The sequence below is a fragment of the Gavia stellata genome, chromosome 17, assembly GCF_030936135.1.
Source record: "Gavia stellata isolate bGavSte3 chromosome 17, bGavSte3.hap2, whole genome shotgun sequence".
Lineage (NCBI taxonomy): Eukaryota > Metazoa > Chordata > Aves > Gaviiformes > Gaviidae > Gavia > Gavia stellata.
This window is the reverse complement of record NC_082610.1, coordinates 329,642-348,644: the sequence shown is the minus strand read 5'-3', so window position 1 is coordinate 348,644 and position 19,003 is coordinate 329,642. Positions and strand designations below refer to the sequence as shown.

Genomic DNA, 19,003 nt, shown 5'->3' with positions numbered 1-19,003 from the left:
CAGCACACCGTGGGGCTCGGGGCGGGAGTCTCCGAGCTGCGTGGTGGCTCTGGGAGCCGGGCGGGATGGGCTCAGTAGCCTTTTGTAGGTTTGATGAGTTGTGGAGTTACTCTTGGGTGAAAGCAGCAAGGAGCCAGGGATTATAGTTGCGTGGCATCTTGCTTGGGTGTCGCTAATGACAGCGCTTGGGATTTCTCCCGACATGTAGTGCTTGTTCAGGTAGACTGTCCCATGAGCAATTATCTCTACTCGTACATTCTTTATTTGATGAAGGGCTCGCTCCTGCGCTGCCTGGTGTTCATTTCCGTACTGAGCTGAGGTGGCACGTGGACCTTTGCAAAGGCACAGTGTGCCAGATCACCTCTGTGAAGGGCTGGAGCGCTTGAATTCGTCCCCCCATCTTCAGCTGGAACCGCTGAGGCAGAACCGAGCAGGACCTGCTCGGGGGGTCGCTTGGACTTCAGGGACAACCTTTGGGGGAAGCACCTCGCCCTGATCGAGGAGCATGCTGATTGCGCTGTGCCAGGAAAGGGGTGGAGAAGATCTCTGGAGGAGGAATATCACAGGAAGAAACTCCTTCAATTTGGCAGTATCTGTTTGAGTTTGAGGTGTGGCTTTGTTTTCATGGCAGAGCCTTTCAAAGGGCTGGGGTGTTCTGTTACAGCAGACGAGCGAGCGTGTTAGCAGATTGCTTCTGCTAAAGTAATTAGCAGTGATGTCATCTTTAAACTTCCGAGTAACCTATCCCTAGAATTGCTGTCCGTCCGCCTGTATCACTGCAGCAGCTAGCTGAGACGACGAGCACTTCCCTCCCTGGGCGATGACACGGCAGAGCTCATCTTTGTGGGGCGTCGGGCTTTTCCCCGAATCGCGTGTGTTGGGGCTTGTGCTCACCTCTCGTCGAAGCTCAGCATCATGTTGGGGGGGGCTAGAGCAAGGCCGGGAGCTGCTGCTCTCCAGGGAGCTCTGCGCCTGCCGGGGAAAACAACTGTTTTCTCTGGTGTTACTCTCAAACTCACCATGGTCGAGAGCTGCTACCAGGTGAAACTGGAGCTTTCCCCAGTCGGCTCACGAGCACCAGTCCAGCATTTCCTCTTGGTCACGAGGGCAAAAAAACTCGGTTTGAGAAGTTGAGCTTCGTTTCTGCAAAGGAAGAGCTGCTCTGCAGTGGGAGCGGTTTCTTCATTAGTCAGCCCAAGTGACTGACGCCTTGTTTTGTGACTGAACCGATGTAATTGTAATATATTCTTGTCATTAAATGCGCCTTTAATTTTGTGCCACAGTTCTCTCAACCTTCATGAGTGTTTAGTCAGCACTAGATATTTTCCTGTCCACCCCGAAGAAAAAACTTTGAGAGGCGGAAGAGGAGAAAACTGGAAGGAGAAAGCGAACGAGTTGTTAGGGCTCTGTAGTTGGACCTGCAGTGCCAGGGAGGCCTCGCGGCGAAACGAGGAGGCAGCGAAGTGGAGAATGGGTGACAAACCGAGGAGCGGTTGCTGTAGCAGTAATGATGGGTGCAATATAATCGGTGTCTAGCTCGTCCCTGAGCTGTGACGGGCTCTTGGGTGTTTGGAGTGTGGGGCAGGTTTGCCTCCTGCTTCCATTTCCAGAAAGGTTTGGTTTTCTGTATCTTCTGTGGCGCTCCCTCCTGCGTCCTCCTGATCAGCCAAGGGTGGCACGTCCTCAAGGGCACCTGAAAACAGTCGGGGCTTCCTAGTGAGAACCCAGCTCTCCTTCGTCCAGAGCTACAAGTACCTCCTCCGGCTGAGGGACTGGTGTTTTCCACGGGCCTCTCCCGTCTCCTACCCTCCGGGGGAAGGGGAGGAGATTCCTGGCTGTCTTTTCCTCCTGCAGTCGCCGCCCTCGCCCTCGTATTAAGTCTCCCAGCCTCTGATCAGCGCTGTCACCTCAAGGGAGCAGGTGTTCTGTAGCGTTCGGACTCGAGCTATAGCTGCAGAAAGGCCTTGGGCAAGAAGTCATAGTGTCCCTCATCTTATTCGGGGCTCAGCGTGGATGTCTCAGATGGGTTAGGTGGCTCGGCTTTCTCCCCAGCAAATGCCGCAGGGCCTTGGGGTGGGAAGGGAGACGGCAGGCTGAGGCCGGCCTCCCTTGGCTAATCATAGCCTCCGCGGGGTGGTCATTACTCTGGTTTTGCGGATGTGGAAAGGGACGCTGGTGTTAGGTGATAGGCCTGGGGCTACGGTGTCAATCTGTGTCAGAGCTGGGCTTGGAGATCGGCACCTTGCTGACTGGGACGTGCCAACAGGGTTTTAAATCTACCAGGCACTGTTTCCATCTTCCACTAAATGCCTGCTCCGTGTCCTGGGGAGCTCGGTGTTGTTTTAGTGAGTATTTTTACATGACTGTGTCTCTTCTCTTGCCTTCTTAATTTATTTTTTTTTCCCCCTAGGTGAGGTGTGGCGTACCAGATGTCAAGTTTTAATGATTTTATGTAGTTTTTTAAAAGACGAATGGATTAATGAAGAAGAATTTTACTGAAGGAAGGGGAGGAAAAAATGGAGCAATTTGGAACAAACTGAGACCTCCTTCCGCACCGCTCGGGCCATGGGTGAGGCAGACCTATTCAGCACCGTTTTCACCATCAGTTTTCTTCTGAGGTTGTAAAAGCGCTCCCTGAAAGCTCCGCTCCAGATCTCTCCATTAACCTACGCTGCACTGCTTGGAAATGGAAATGCTGCAGAAAAGATTTAATGAAATTCCTGTCAATTCCCAACCACCGAGTGGATACTAAGCCCGTGGAAAGGCCTGGGTGGTCAGGAGAAAGGAACAAGTAGGAAGAGGACGAAAACACACAATCCGCTGGACCTTCCCCTCCCGCCCCCCTTGCAAAGAAAGGATTTACAGCTCAACCTTGCACCAGCTGTTCCTCGGCTTTAACAGTCAAGAGAGAAATAAATAAAATTAAACGGCCACCACCAGCCAGCCAGTCCCGGATCCTCGTGAAATCGGGGAGAGTGTTTCTGTGACCCCCTCCAGCGAGGGGGAGGAGGAGGAGGCGGCGGCGCAGCGGTGCTGTGAGGAAGCTGGGCAGATTGCTTGCGAGACAACCCCCTCCTCCCGTGCAGCAACCGGAGGGGGCTGCAGCATATCAGAGGGCAGATTAAAAAGGAGAAGTGGCTTCCTTGAGACTCCCGGAGTGGCTGTTTTGCAAGAAGTTTACCGATATCTTGCTCTTTCCCAGGGTGCTCGCTGGGTGGGAAGGGGTGCCCAGCTCCTCACCTCGCACGTCGTGCTGGTCACCTTCCCCCTGCCCGAGCCTGGAAGGCTTCCCTTCCCCTCGGAGCCCGGTTGCCGGCGTCAGCCCTTTGGGGACCTGCTTCTTGCACGCTGTTGCCCTACTGAGGGAAACTCGAAAGGGCTCTTGGCATTCCTGCCCCAACAACTGTTTTAAATCCAAATCCAATTCTCTGTTCTGAATTCTTAATGTTTTTAAACCTCCTTCCCTGCGCCCGCGAACTCTTGTGGGGCAGAGCGTAGTGTGGACTCCTCTCCTGGGCCTCACGCTCCAGAGACCACCGTGGACTTCTCCGGACTGTCCGCTCTGGTCAGAGCTCGCCCTGGGAGCAAGCGCGGAGGCTGGCTAGTGGTTTGCCCCCGTCCCTCTCCCCTCCCCTTCTCGTCTTGCTCTGACTCCCGCTGGGCCTGGGCTATGCTGCGGGGCGGATCCCCCACCACAGCTCCAATATGCCAGCAGCATCTGGAAAGAGATTCAAACCCAGCAAATACGTCCCGGTCTCAGCTGCTGCCATCTTCCTAGTGGGAGCCACCACCCTCTTCTTTGCCTTCACGTGAGTCCCAGCTACTCAGCCGAAGAGTGGGGAGGGCGAAGGGAAACCTGGGGACCCAGCCGCCTCCGTGCGGTGCCGTGAGGCTGGGGGGGTAGAGACTGCACAGGGGTTATCTGGCAGAGGATCTGTGACTTCTTGCCAGACTAAAGGGGGGATATTGTGCTCTGGGTGCTAAAGGATGGATGACGGAGTAGCTCTGCAGTCCATCGGAGCAATTCAGCCTCAGCTGGACCCGTTTCACTCGGTTTTCCCGTGAGGTGAGCCAGAGGAAGCGGGGTGCAGTGGATCCCAGCGAGGCACCTTGCCACCGCTCGGCTCCGGTTCCTGGCAGCCGCCCCTCTCCTGTCTTCGGGTGTTTGCACAACTCGCTCGTCTCGCTGGCAACTCTCTCGCAAATCAGCCGGGCTGGGAATTAGTTTGTGACCTGTAGGTGGAAAATGGCATCGATAATTTTCTCCTCTGGAGCTAAGTGAAGTGGTTTGGTGGACTCGGGCGGGCTCAGTGTTATTTTTAGAGTTTTGTAACTGATTTGTGAGCCACAAAGGAGAGTTCAAGGAGAAGTACTCTGACCCCTGCATGGATCTCTCGCTGCTGTTGATGTCAGCCTTGCCCTGAGGAAACAAGGGTTTGGTATCTTGGGAGAGGACCCGAAGGAGGTGGCCTGCCGGTGGGTCACAGGGGCCTGAGGCAGACGCCTGTGTTGGCCTTGGAGCCGGTGGGGAAAAGCCAGGGTATAAAATGGTACCAGCTGCTGGAGAGGGCCAGACTGTACCGTAGGGATCTCCCTGGGCTAGGAGAGGGGTAGGGCTGCTGCTCACATTAACATTTTCCCTTCCTGGGTGACAAATAGCTTATTAACACTCGCTCAGGGTCGAGCTGAGCCGGTTCTGGGTTGGTGGCAGGTGGGGAGGCAGGACCTCAGGGTGACGAGGAAGCTGCTGAGCTGCTGTGCTGTCACTGCGCCCCGGCGGGGAGCTGCCTGCGCTCCCCGCTCCAGCGGCCACAGCCGGGCCGGCACCAAGGCACACGTGTACTGGACAGGAATGCTGGAGCACGGCAACTGGGACGGGCTACCAAATCCTGCAGGGTCTGGGTCTGAGGGGGTGTGTGTTTTGGGGGGACAGCAGAGAGATCTGCAGGTAAGACAGGTGTTTCTTTCTGCTTACACCTTGGAGGGCTCGATGGTGGCTCCATGCAAAGGGTTTGGGATTGTTACGGCAGTCCAGAGATGTGCCGGCTGCTGGCCTGGGCGCGCAGGCAGGGGAGAGGAAGGCAGTGGGTGACTGCTGCCTGCATCCCCTCAAGCACGGTGCCTGTTGAGCAGCTCCCACCAGCCAGCCAGCTGCCCCCGGCTCTGCTTTGCCTCTTGAGCTGCCCTCCATCCCTCCTTTCCTCTTCCCGTCCATCGGTTACTCCTCCTCCTGCCCCAGCACTGCAGAGGGGCAGAGCACATGCTGGTCTGAAGGTGGGCGGCCCACGGCCTCGGTGGGAGCACTCTGTACTTCCAGCCCTCTCCAGGGAGGCAGGAGATCAGCCCAGCTCCCTTTTTCCTCCTGCTTAACTAACGGTTTCTCTTTGCTGCCAGCTGGTCCTGGCCCGGCGGAGAGGGAGGTGCACCCCCTGCTCCCAGGGAGCCTCTCCCGCTCCCTGGGGTGGCTTTGCTCTTGCGGGGCACCTCTCATTGCGCCCCTGCGAGAGCTTTCCCTGCTGAGGGGTTTTACTGCTGGGGCTGGGCTGGCAGGACTGTGGGGATCAGCCCCGGGAGGCAGCTCCTCCTGGGAGGCAGAAGGGGCGGACGTGATGGCTGCTGCCGCTCCCTGGGATGGAGCCATCAGCGGCTGGAAGGTCACTGCGGCTTTAACGCCTGGCAACAACCGGGCAATAAAAGAGTAATTTGATGACTGAAGGACAGAGCTGGTTTGATTTACTCCTTCCAGTGATCGGAGGCAGCTGGTGGTGTCGCTCAGCAGCGTGCAGCAGTCCCCCGCCGGGACACGGAGCGTTTATCAGGCCGGCGTTGCTGGCAGCTCTGAGGCTGGAGGTTTTGCTGCTTCGGGCTGTCCAGCGCTTGCAGGAAGTCTCTGGCTCTGTGCTACTGCTTCAGGGGGATGAAGGAGAAGAGGAGGGAGTGGGCAATGTCCTCTGATCAGCTGTGTGTGACACACTGTGACCTGGGGGGGACAGGCGTGCCTCCGCTTTCTCACGGCGGGCTGCATGCTGTGCTTTGGGGGCGAATAGCAGGGCAGCCCTACGCCCCGCAAACCCAGTCCTTGCTGCTGTGGCCAAGCCACAGTACCTGGCTGTGAGCTATTGCAGCAGCCGATAGCAGCCGCTTATCAGCGAGCAGCGTGGTGCGAGGCATCGCCGGGAGCAGGCGCCGGTGCCGCGGAGCAGGTTTGTTCAGAACAGGAACACCTGGGCAGGGTTGCTTTAATTGTAGGTCAGTGGATGTTATTTAACCTACTTTAAAACATCAAATTAAATCTCAAGCAGAGCAGCAAAGTGCAGTGCACTTTCACACGAGTTATTCGGTGGAGAGGGAATTGCGTTACTCCCCGGTGTTACAGTTCTCTTGGGGCAGTTTCCACCTGGCTGCTGCAGTGGGATGGAAGGCACATGCAGAACCCCAGTGAGGTTGGCCTCCTGCGCGAGAACCATAGGATTGGTTTCCTGTGGATCGCTATGCCCCTCTTCCCTGCCTGGCGAAAGATGGGCGAAGCGGCTGCCAGCCAGCTGCCCGGCTGCGCTCGACGCCGGCCCCTGCCTGACGCGGAAGCAGGGCCCCCCTGCGCAGCACTTGCCGTGTCTGGCGTGCTTGCTGCAGACCCGTCCGGGAGGGTTACGCTGTCGGCATCGTAGCTAAAGCTCATACTTTGGGAAGTGAAATGGCAGTTGTGCGGTGGGGGGGCTCTGGGACACCTCCCGCGGGGCCTCCTCCCAGGCAGAGAGCCGCCGGGTCTTGGCACTGCTCTCGAAAGGCTCCAGTTGTGTTATTTCTAGTGTATCTGCCGGATGCCTTTTGGTCCATCCACACTGGCCCAGGATTTGTATCTCTGGGCCAAGAACTCTATTTAATTGATTAATTTAATTAGGAGATGCTGCAGAACACGTGGCAGTTGAAATGAGCTGAGGCCAGTTGTGCTGGAGGGAGCAGGCAGCAGGAAGAGGGGATGTTCCCGTCCTCCTCTGGAAGCAGTGGGGGGGTCTCTGACTTGCTGGGGTCTCAAACAGGTGCTGCTTTAGGACTGAAATTTCCCCTTGGGGTCAGTTTGTCCGTTCCTGCATCTCCCTCTGGCCTGTGCAGTCAGTGCTCAGCCTCTCCTTCCCCTCTGGAGGCAGGGAGCACCTCCGAGCTGCCCTGGGCGGGGGCTCTCTGGATAGCGTGCCATCAGTCGGCCTCTTGCTTCTGTTTGCCTCGACGCTTGCTCGTGGCCATGGCTCGGCGTGGCTTTTGGGGCTATAAAAAAGCCTGCAAAGTATAAACTGTTTCTTGCAACTAGGTGAGTATGTCTGTAAAACCTCTGGCCCCCAATTTTCCTCCCATCCTCGCAGCGGGGAAGGCTGCGAGGGAACTGCACCTGTTTGGGAAGGGAGCTCTCGCCTCTTCCAGCATTGGAAGGAGAGGCATGAGGACGGGGACACCGGGGTAGGATGCGGCAGTCCCTGGAGCCGGCGGTGCCTCTGGTACACGGTGGCACGCACAGCTCCTAGTTGGACCCAAACTTGTGTGACCGTCGCGGTGAGCAGGGGCTGTGTTTGCAGCAAGGCCTTCAAGAGAGCTGGAAAGGCGGCGAGTCCAGCCCTCCCGCGGCAGGTCAGCGGGGTGGGCACGGCCCTGGCACAGCGCTGGCACGGCGCCGGCCGCTCCTCGCTCTCTCGGCAGCAGGTCGGGGTGCAGGCAGGGTGGGGAAGGTGTCCTCGGGCGCGGCTTTCTTCCGGGAGAGGGCAGGGGACGAGGGGCTGCAGTGTGGCTCTGAGCCTGCGGAGGGGAGGAGAAGCCAGGCTGGGGAGTGACAGGCGGCTTCTCCTGGTATGAATAGTGGCAGAAATCCCGTCTCGGATCCAGATGTGACTCAGTTTGCCCGAGGTTCGCTGATTTCTCTTATGTGCTGCCAGAGACAAGTCTCGACAGCTCTTCTAGCGATGGGCGTGCTTCGCGTCCCAACCTGGATGGGGAACTTGATGAGTTCTCCGGGACCTGCGCAGCCACGATGGCAAGCAGCCTCCCTTCTCCTCCCCTGCAGAGCTGGAGCCCGCACTCCCTGGCTGCACCCAGTGTCGAGGCAGGGTCTGCAGCCCCATGCTCTCCGTCTGGGAGAGCAAAAGGCAGGAGCACGTCGGTGCTTCTGATAACAAGATTTCCCCCTGGGGATCGGCAGCCACCTTTGCTCCCTGCGCTGCAGAGGACTCTGTTCCCTCCTGCGGGGTGGGGTTGATCTAGGGGAGGCAACTCCCCTGTGTTCGGTCCACGAGCATGGATGCCAGCGGGCAGTTTGGTTCGAGTATGGTCTGTGTATTGTGAGGATTCCTGCTTCCCTCCCGTGGCGTGGTGGGGTCCCTGGGCACGGAGAGAGCTGGGAGGGCGGCAGGCAGCGTGCTGCCGTGCTTGGGAGCGCCTGGAAGGAGACCCCCAGCATTGTGCTTGAGACCTGGGAGTGCTCAACCTGCGGCTACCCTCATAAGCTGCGGGTCCTCGTGGTCGCTGGGAGGGTGTTCTGCTTGCCCTGCCCCTGAAATCACGCCCCAGGGTGGCTTTGCATCCCCGGCTGGTTGTTCAGGGTGTAAAGTTCGCTCCATGCAGAGCAGCCCCTGGCAGCTTGCCTGTCCAATTGCACGCAGCTGGCAAGACCTGAGAAGGACAGGGGTTGTAAGCTGGCCCTGAGGCACCACACCAGCCTCTCTGATCAGTTCTCCTTTCTGAAGGCTGAAGTTCAATCTTTCATCCACCTGCGGAGTCTGGCCGGCAGGTTGGCTCTCGGAGTAATCGGGGTCCTGCTTTAGGGTTCGCAGCCACCCAAAATGGAGACTGGAGGCTGGGTTTGGAGGACGTGCTGCAGCGAGCCCTCTGCTCCGTCTGCAGCTCAACATGCAGCCCCCAGAGCAGAGCTGGACTGACGGGGGGTAATCAGTGTCCCCAGGCAGGTCTCCTCTGTTTGATCCCTTGGCATTATTGGTCGCCCTTTTAAAGCTGTGGCTACGTCCTCCTTGGTGCCAAGGTGTTTGGAGTCTGCTGGTGCTCCCTTAGCTAAAGGCTCCACCTTTCTCACACCTGAGGACCTGCTGGCTGCTGTCCTGCCCCCCAGGAGCGGAGCTTCTCCCTCCTGGGAAGGGTTGGTGCCCCAGCAGTGCGGGAGGTGATGGGAGAGGTGTTCCCTTCCCCCTGGAAGGGCAGTCCTTCCCTCTCTGCCTGCCCCAGAACTTTTCCTCTGCACCAGCCGTCGCTGAGGCAGCTCAGTCTTTCCCCTGCCTTGCCAGGGTCTGTCTTTCGAGGATCTGGGCTGCATGCTTGGCTCAGCCTTGCTGCTGGCATTTCCCTTGTGCAGGGATGGCTGGCATGCAGCGGGTCTCCCTGGCACCCCTCCATCCCTTTCAAGCAAAGATTTGGGCTGGGCTTTGCCTTCCTAGAGAGAGGAGCTCCTTGCTCGGGATTTTCTGGAAGGGCTTTTCCTACCTTTAGGGCTCCTCTGAGCCCCCCTGCCCCTCTTCTTCCGGCAGTCTCTCCTCTGCCACTCTTACCTCTGCAGCCCAGCAGAGAGCAAGGCCGGGGAGGCTCCTCTCGAGTTGGGGTGCTTGGCTCAGTGTTGTGGGGTGCTTGGCTCTGCTATTGCTTGGGGCGAAGTGACATTATGAGCGGCCACCTTCCCCTTGGCACCATCTGTGTCCGGTGCCCCGGGCAGGAGAGGAGAGAAACGCCCCTCCAAAGGGGCTGCCACCAGGGCAGAGAGCAGCCCTGTTGGGTCCCTCAAAGACCAGGACAACAGCAGCGATGAAGAGAGATGGGGGCTGACAAAGCCACCCATCTCCTTGAAACCGCACCGCCGGCAAGGCCCCCGGCTCTGGAAACTGCGGGGAACGGGCGGTTTGCCCCTTGCCCAGCTCTCCTTCGGCTGCTGGGCGAGTACCTAGGGGCTGCCAGCACCCTGCCAGCTCCCTGCCTTGCCAGCCTGCCCTGCCGCTCATACCAGTTTCTCCTCTGCGAGACTGGGAAACTTCCTCGCCTTTGTTTCCGGCAAACCACTTCAACATTTCTTGCCGGTGCTGTTCCGGTGGGTGGCTGGGGGCAGCCCCAGCAGCAGCACAGGGGTGGGTGGGATGAGCCCTATCCCCGGGCACAGCCTGCCCGCTGGAGGGGAAGGGGAGGCTGGGCTAGGTGTGAGCTCCTTGCTCCTGGCGTGGCTTCCAGTCCCATGGCAGCTCCCAGCGATGCCGGTCGTACTGGGATAGCTGGGCTTGACGCATCTAGTGTGTTCTTCCCTCGCTCAGGTCTTGGCCTCACAAAGTTACGTACGTCCTGTACCTCTCCGGAGCTGCTCTCGGAGGGTTTCGGGGCACAGATTGGAGAGGGTTCCTCCTTGCCAGCCCGTCCCAGCTGCGCTGGCGCCGCCTGCTCTGCAGAGAATCCGCCTGGCTGGCTTCCAAAGGAGACGGCAGGGCCGGCTGTCTCGGGAGGCAGAGCCGGCACGGCCAGTGCCGTGCGGGTTGTGAAGGAGCCGTTCCCTGCCCCGGAGGAGAGCTCTCAGTGAAACGCCAGGAGATGCTGCCCCAGATACGTGGAGGTGGGGAGGCATCGCCCAAGGTGCCCAGGAGGGTGCGGCTCCCACCCCAGCGAGGTGCTCGGGGGCTCCTGAGCGGCATGGAGGAACGGAGGGAGTGTGGAAGAGGTTTTGAAGAAGACAATTTGCAGGTGCATCCCTGGTCTGGTGTGCAGGGCCGGGGCCTGGAGGTGCTGCTGAGGGTGGAGGTGCTGGGCCTCCCTTTGGGAGAGGAGGAGGAGGGTGGTGGTTGGCAGAGCAGGGCTTGGCTCCCGGCACACTCCTGCTAGCCAGGTGTCTTGTCGAGAGGGTTTGCCCTCCTCATGCCCTCATCGCTGTGCCTGGACGGGGACTGCCTTGTCCTTGGCCAGCGGAGGGCAGGTCCCGCTGCTGCTTCCCACCCTCTCCAGGTGCAGGGAAGGGCCGGGGCGTGGAGCTGTGCCCGGTACCTGGGTGTGCCCTGCCCTTCTCTCCCTCCTCCGCTGCCAGGTAGGTGCCAAGGCAGGTATACCTGCTCCTCCAGCCCGGACCCGTCTTATCTCCTGCCACTTGCCTGGAGGCAGCCCTCCGCCTGGCACCATCCCCTGTCCTCTCACACGCTGCCCCATGCGGGAGGGAGCCCCCTCCGCCCTCGCTCAGGGCCCTGCCAGCCCTGGACTGGGCTGAACTCGGGACAGATCCCTGGACCAAGGGTTCATTCCCAGTTGGAGCCTCGCCGGGGCTCCCGGGGCTGCTGTGACAAAGACGGGGGCTGCCTCGCCAGTGGTGGGACGCGTCCCCTGGCTGAGACGCAGCGGGTGGTGGTGGAGGAGGAGACGGGACCAGCGCCTGCCCCTTCGCCTCTACCTGCTCGGGGGCTGCGGGGGATTACAGTGCTGGCACCATATGTCACCCTGCCCGCCGAGCCCTGCGCTCTGCCCCGCTATGCGCCTGCTGCCTAAATCCATCTGTGCTTATCGCTGCGGGGGGAAGAGAGGGACAGATGCTGTCCTAGATCTGCGGGATTAAACTCCCAGCAGCAAAGCAGATTAGGGTGTTACACTGGCGCCTCTGAGGGGGAAGCCCGCTGTCCTGAGCCCGTGCCTGCCCGGGGCAGGGGGGATGGTGGTGATTCCCTCGCCGTGCTCTCACGGAGCCCCTCGGCCAGGCCCACGGAGGAGCTGGGTGCTGGCCGGGGCAGGCTGGCGCAGTGATGCGGTCCCCATGTGCCACCGGAGTTGTCTCCAGGCTGGGCCACAACTCTGGGATGTGGGAGCAGGAGGAGCTCTGGAGGCACGGGAGCTGCTGCTGGTTTTGCATCCCCTCGCGGGGTCCCCTCTGCCCCCCGTGCTCACTGGTGTGACGCATGGAGGGTGACACTCAGGTGCCTTGTGGCCGGATCCCTCCCGGGTGTCCCCCGTGCCGTTGGCCTGGCTCACCCCATTCTCGGCACTGCCTGTGGTCCCTCTCCGTGGCAGTGGGGTCCTGTGCTGGCAGCGCCCGGGGGGCTGCGGGCACAAGAGGCGAGTGGTGGTTTTGCTCTGTGATGATTTACCGGAGCGCTTCCCACGCCAGCCCCCCACGGGTGCTCCCCCGGGGCTGGGGGGTAGGTTGGTCTGCAGAGGGTGGCTGAACACACCCGAGGTCGAGCTGGCCTGGGCGTAGCTCCAATTTAGGTGTGGAGGGCACTGGGTGAGAGCGAAAGGAAGAGTTCATGGCGGGGAACCTCCACAGCTGCCTGCCTGGGCAGGAGCCTGGAAATACAGCCTAAGAGTGGGGAACGTGGACTTCCCGGCCAGGCCGGCACCGAGCACGGCAGGAATGGCTTACAGGGACGGCTGTGGGGCTCAGAGCGGGCGGTTAGCACCCGCTCGGCCCTCGCTCCGAGGGCACCGTTGGAGCTCCTCGATACCTGCCTGGGGCTCTGCGGGAGCGACGCCAGCGGGGAGGCGATGCGAGGGGTGGTGGGAACCACCGGAGGAGTGACCCGTGGGACAGGACCTGGGCGTCTCACTGCTTTTGTGCCTGCAGGTGCCCGGGGCTCAGCCTGTACATTTCCCCAGTCATTCCTGTCTACAATGCTGTCGTCTTCCTCTTTGTGCTGGCCAACTTCAGTATGGCCACCTTCATGGACCCAGGCATATTCCCACGAGGTGAGTCTGGCTCTGCTTGGGAAGTGTCTCAGCTAGAGTTACTTCCTTCTACCCTTTCGCCGAGGTAAAGAGGATTATCTGACCCCAAAAGGCTTGAGGAAAGTCCTCCTTGCCCTGCCCGGGTGGGATCGCGTGGTGACACACGCTATGGGGTCAGTAGCTCTGGGTTCAGCACCCAGCCTGTAGGACCAGGTGGTGGAAGCAGCGTGAATCCTGGCACCCCGTATCGGGTAGCTGGGGCTCAGGCGGGTGTCGCGGTTTCGGGGCAGGGCCTGGGAGAGCCCCCCCACTCCTCTATCTGTCTTTGGGGGTCCCTGGCTGGACCCTGTGCCAGGTGAGACGGGCCGGGTGACAGAGGAGGGCAATGCCGGGCATCTCCAGCTCGGGAGGGCAGGAGGCTGGCTGGGCCCTGGCGTCGCCTTCCCCCGCGCCCTAACACGCGGCTGTGCTGGGGTTTCCCTGTCAGCTGAGGAGGACGAGGACAAGGAGGACGACTTCCGAGCTCCGCTCTACAAGACGGTGGAGATCAAGGGCATTCAGGTGCGCATGAAATGGTGTGCGACCTGCCGCTTCTACCGGCCGCCACGCTGCTCCCACTGCAGTGTCTGCGACAACTGTGTGGAGGTGAGGAACTGCCGGGTCTCGACGCCTCTGCATTTCCACGTGGAGTGTAATACGTAACGCAGGCAGGAAGCCCTGGCAGCCAAGCCCTTCACTGTGTCTCTTCTCCCCACCGACAGGAGTTTGACCATCACTGCCCCTGGGTCAACAACTGCATCGGGCGGCGCAATTACCGTTACTTCTTCCTCTTCCTCCTGTCGCTTACCACGCACATCATGGGGGTGTTTGGCTTCGGCCTGCTCTACGTTCTCTACCAGGTGGAGGAGCTCTCCGGTGTCCGCATGGCGGTCACGTATCCTCTGTGAGGCTGCAGGAGCCGGGCCGAGGGGGAAGGGTGTTGGTGGGGCTGGGGCCAGCGTGCTGTGGAGCCGGGCTGCGGCTCTTCCTTAGCTGTCTGCGCATAGTATGGTGGTGATGTGCGTGGCCGGCTTATTCTTCATTCCCGTCGCTGGCCTTACGGGGTTCCACGTGGTGCTCGTGGCGAGGGGCCGTACTACCAACGAACAGGTATGTCTGTGGGCCTGGTGCAGGGCTGCTAGCCGCATCTGGATACATTTTGGGGCTCCCCGGGACAAGACAGACATGGACAGGCTGGATTGGGGCAGGGGAAGGCCACTGAGCTGGTTGGGGGCCAGAGCACAAGATGTCTGCGAGGGGAGGCTGAGAGCACCTTTTCTGTGCAGCCTGGAGACGGGCAGCCTTTACTGCTGCTGTTAGGGCTGGCTGTAGAGAGGATGGAGCCGGGCAGGCTCTTCTCAGGCGGGCAAGAGGCGACGGGCACAACTAGAAACAAGGCAACTTCCAGTTAGACATTTGAGACGGACTTTTCCCCTTCGAGGGTAGTTCAGCACTGGAACAGGGACCTGGAAAAGGGGAAGTATCTCCAAGTATCTCTGTCCTTGGAGATTGTCATGAGTGAGCTGGACAAACCCTGAGCAACCTGACCTGGCTGGCTGGACGGGAGACCTCCCGAGGTCCCTGCCCGCCCGGGTACGCTGCGATGCTCCTCATCCTGCAGGTGACGGGCAAGTTCCGCGGTGGTGTCAACCCCTTCACCAATGGTTGCTGTAAGAACGTCAGCCGGGTCCTCTGCAGCTCCCCGGCCCCCAGGTGAGCCTGGCACAGCATGGCGGTGCCCCCACCAGCCCTGCAACGCCCGGGCAGACTGCCCCACCCCGAGATCCGGGCCTTGACCTTCCTCCCACCCCTCTCCCTAGGTACCTTGGGCGCCCGAAGGCCGAGCAGACGGTGCTGGTGAGACCCCCCTTCTTGCGGCCTGAGGTGTCAGATGGTCAGATCACTGTCAAGATCATGGACAACGGTATCCAGACAGAGTTGAAGAGGACGAAGGTGAGGAAGGTGGGGATTAGCGGTCCCTGCATTGGGGCCCTCCCTGGAGCCCAGGGGTGCAAGCCTGCATCCGTGAGTAAAGAACCGAGTGAGCCTTGTCACGTTCCTCATCCCCCTCCGTGTCATCTTGTTCTGTGTCCCCACGGGACAGAAACCATGTCCTTCCCATGCGGCAGCGACCACATGAGGCTTTGCACCCTCCATTGCCCTTCCCCGTCCTGTCCTTCCCCCTCACAGCATCCTTTGGAGGTCCCCCTTCCTCAGCACCTCCCAGCACCTGAGGCACGCGCCGCCTTCAAGCGCTCAGCATGTTGGATGCCCCGGGAGGCAGCAAGAGCCCCCTTAGTGCCGCTGCCCGCTCCCTGCCTGCCGAGGGGAGGGCTGAGGCCTCGGCACCCCTCTGATCCTCCCTCTGCGCTTTGTCTCTGCAGTCCAAAGGAAGCCTGGAGGTGACGGAGAGCCAGTCTGCTGACGCCGAACCGCCCCCCCCACCTAAGCCAGACCTCAGCCGCTACACGGGCCTGAGGACACACTTAACCCTGGCCACCAACGAGGGTAAGGAAGGCATGCAGGGGCCCAGGCAGCCGCTGGGAGGGGAGCCCAGGGCTGCGCCAGGCAGACGCAGGAGCCAGGGCCGTAGGCGGAACAGGCCGCAGGGCAGACCCGAAGCGCATCAGCACCACCGTGTTGTGGGACAGGACGTGCCCGAGTCTCTGGGCTGGTGTGTGTGGCCCCTTGCACTTGGAGAAGCCTGCGGAATGCTTACAGCCAGCTCTGCTCTGTCAGAGAGGAGCAGGAGGCCAAGCCGAGACAGCGCGGTACTTGTCCGGAGCCGCTGTGAGCTGCAGTGGCCTGCGACGGGCAGGCTTGCAGGCTGCCGTGCTGCAGGCAGGCGCAGGAGCATCAGCCGGATGAAGGAGGCGAAGGAGTGGCAGGCCTGGCTTGGTGGCAGAGAGCGTGTTTGTGGCAGCCTGTGTGACTCGCTTTCCCCGCTTCCCTGAGCGCCAGCGAAGCAGTGCTCGGAGCCGCCTGCGTGGGCTTGGCGAGAGGTGGTATGCAAAGGGCAGAGCTTGGCAGCTTCCCACAGCGGGACGGAGGCCTCTGCAGCTCTCCCCGTCCCCCCGGCCGGGGCGCAGCACTGTCTGGCCCCGCTGCCTGGAGAGGGGCTGCGGCACGTGCGTCCGTGGGGTGCCCGGGCACCCACTGGTATCTCCGTGCAGTGCACACCCCGCCGACCCCGGGGTGTCACCCAGCCGGGGCCGCTGCAGGGAGGTGGAAGTGCCAGCCCCAAACACATTGCCATGGGGACACGTTTTCCATCCTGCTCCGTTTCATCCGCCCCTGGTGCGCCTCTCCTCAAGCCCGTCCCTCTCTCCACCTCTGCCTCCCTGGTCTTTCCGCCCCAGGCTCAGAGCCGGTTCTTGGGAAGGGAGGGCAGGGCTCTGCACAGCGTTCCTTCCCCTGCGCAGCCCCGGGGAGCCGCCGCGTGTCTGAGCGTCTTTTTCTCTTCCCCCGCCTGCAGACAGCAGCTTGCTAGGCAAGGACAGCCCCCCAACTCCCACGATGTACAAGTACCGGCCCGGCTACAGCAGCAGCAGCAGCTCAGCAGCCTTGCCCCACTCCACCAGCGCCAAGGTAAGGCCGTGCCTGCCACCGCCTTCCTGAGGCTGAGCCCAGCAAGGGGGGAGCCCAGCCTCGAGGGGATGCTGCCCCGTTCCTGGTTGGGGGTCAGTCTGGGGTGGGCATTGGGAGCTTTGCAGGGGCCCCATCTTTCTGTGGGTGACTGCTGTGTCCCTGCCCCTCAGCTGAGCCGAGTGAACAGCCTGAAGGAGCCCAACTCCATCTGCGAGAGCAGCCGCAAGCCCAGCTACCGCTCGGAGCCGAGCCTGGAGCCCGAGAGCTTCCGCTCGCCCACCTTCGGCAAGAGCTTCCACTTCGACCCGCTCTCCAGCGGCTCCCGCTCCTCCAGCCTCAAGTCGGCCCAGGGCACGGGCTTCGAGATGGGCCACCTCCAGTCCATCCGCTCGGAGGGCACCACCTCCACCTCCTACAAGAGCCTGGTGAACCAGACGCGCAACGGCAGCCTGTCGTACGACAGCCTGCTCACGCCCTCCGACAGCCCCGACTTCGAGTCGGTGCAGGCGGGCCCGGAGCCCGACCCGCCGGTGGGTTACACCTCGCCCTTCCTCTCTGCCCGCATCGCCCAGCAGAGAGAGACCGACCTGCACGGCCGCTTCGCCAGCGCCGTCTCCCCCAAGCACGCGCCGCCCCGAGAGCCCTCGCCCGTACGCTATGACAATCTCTCCCGCCACATCGTGGCCTCCATTCAGGAGCGGGAGAAGCTGCTGCAGCAGCCGCCGGCCCCGGGCAGGGAGGAGGACGCGGGGCTGGCGGACTCGGGCATCCAGTCGACACCAGGCTCCAGCAATGCCCCCCGCACCAGCTCTTCCTCGGACGATTCGAAGCGCTCACCCCTGGGCAAGAACCCGCTCACCCGCCCGGCCCCGCCCCGCTTCGGCAAGCCCGAGCCCCCCCACGCGCTCCGGGTGCGCTCCCTGGGCTCCCCCGACCAGCCCGCCGCCCCCCACCTGGGCAAATCCGTGTCTTACAGCAGCCAAAAACCAGCGTCTCAGGCCAGCGTCCCTGAGACGGAGGAGGTGGCCTTGCAGCCCTTACTGGCACCAAAGTAAGTACTGGCGCCGGACACCTTGCGCACAGAGCGGTCTGCGGCCCCGCGGGGGGGGGCCTCACCCCAGCGGCTCGCCGGGTCACCCCGGAGGGAGCCAGGTGCCTGGCGTGCCCCCTCCAGCCCTCCTTCCTCTGCACCAGTACCCGGGGGCAGCGAAACCCCCCTCACTGGGGAGCGGTGCCGCAGGTAGCGAGGAGAAGGGCGAGGGAAATCCTCCTCTTCCTCCCGGAACAGAGCTGGTGCCCCCCACCACCACCCCAGGACGCCCCACGGGCTTCTCGGGGAGCTGGAGCGGCGCGTGGGTGCTGGAGGTCCCCGGGGAGGGCAGGGCTGTGGCGGCGCTGGGTGCTGGGATCCCTCCTGGGGGTGCCGGCCGCCCTGCAGTCCTGCCTTGCCCCCTCCTCACCCCCTCTGTCCTTCCTTCCCTCCCCAGGGACGAGGTGCAGATGAGAACAGCCTACAGCAAGTCCAACGGGCAGCCCAAGAGCCTGGGCTCAGCTCCCCCGGGCCCCGGGCAGGTGCCCCTCAGCAGCCCCACCCGTGGAGGAGTCAAGAAGGTCTCCGGCGTGGGGGGGACCACCTACGAGATCTCGGTATGAGGGGCAGAGCCGCTCGCCTCCTCCCCGGCTGGCAGCCGCCGGCCCCGGAGGGACGTTCCGCGGCCAGACGCTCTGCGGACTCCAGGGAGAGCCGGACCGGGGGGAGAGGGGCCAGCGGCCCCCCACTGCTTTTCTCTTTCTGCACCCCTCCCCAGGACTCGGGGGGCTGACACACACACGAGCGGGGCTGCTCTTCCTCCACCTGCCAAGGACTGCCGCCGGCAGCCACCCCGGCCAGGCGCGGGGGGCTTGGGGGGGGCCGCATCCTGCAGCCCTGCGCCCCGGCACCATCTCGGCTGGGCCGGCCACTTGTGGGCCTTGTGCAATCAATCGCTCGCCTAGCGTGGTAGGAATGGATTGTTTTTAAACCAGAATACTTTTTTTTATTATTATTGTTACGGATTCTATTTTTTTTCTCTTTCTGAGTTACCAGGTGTGTGTATATATAAATATCTATATATATAAATATAAATATTAAAAAAAAAAGCAGAAATTATATATCTTACCCAGAGAGAGGAAGAAACTACCCGTTCCCTACCCAGGGCCTGGGCCCCACCTTGTCCCTGTCCCCAGAGGAGGGATGTGGGGCTGCATTGGTGGGACGAGCCGGGGCAGGGGCCTGGCATCGCTCTCCCACCCGCGGCGAGGCCAGCAGAGCCGTGGGCCGGCAGGCGCCCTGCTGGGGTGCCCTGTCCCCCCCCAGCCCCGTCAAGGCCGAGGTGCTTTCAGCCGAGGACGCTCTCCTCCATGGTTCTTTGCTCGCGGAGCCTCCAGCCCTCCCTCCTGGGGCCACTGTGGCCCGGGGAGGAGGAGGGGCCCAGGGGCAGCCCCCTCCCCAAACCCACCCGCGAGCTGGCAGGTGCTGGCTGGCGAGGAGAAAAACACTCGCGGGCTCCCGCCTTTCCCCACCTGCGGTTTTTGCTCTTCATTTTGTAACGTTTCCCTAGGATTTGTGTTGGGGGAGGGAGGGGTGGGTGTTGTTTTTGTTGCTTTTTTTTTTTTAAAATGGGTCTGATAGGGTTTTCTTGCTGTCATGCGGTTGTTTTTATTT

The 19,003-nt window shown here is 61.6% G+C and overlaps 1 protein-coding gene across 1 annotated transcript; it reads left to right on the top strand.

The window, feature by feature from the left end:
* Positions 1-2,432: 2,432 nt before the first annotated feature.
* Positions 2,433-18,052, top strand: ZDHHC5 (zinc finger DHHC-type palmitoyltransferase 5). The gene is made up of 11 exons (XM_059825744.1): positions 2,433-3,809; positions 12,572-12,693; positions 13,160-13,317; positions 13,434-13,606; positions 13,719-13,821; positions 14,333-14,424; positions 14,532-14,664; positions 15,096-15,219; positions 16,187-16,299; positions 16,470-17,350; positions 17,787-18,052. The coding sequence occupies exons 1-11, from the start codon at positions 3,706-3,708 to the stop codon at positions 17,950-17,952; spliced, it is 2,169 nt and encodes a 722-aa protein (XP_059681727.1). The 5' UTR covers positions 2,433-3,705; the 3' UTR covers positions 17,953-18,052.
* The last annotated feature ends 951 nt before the right edge of the window (positions 18,053-19,003 follow it).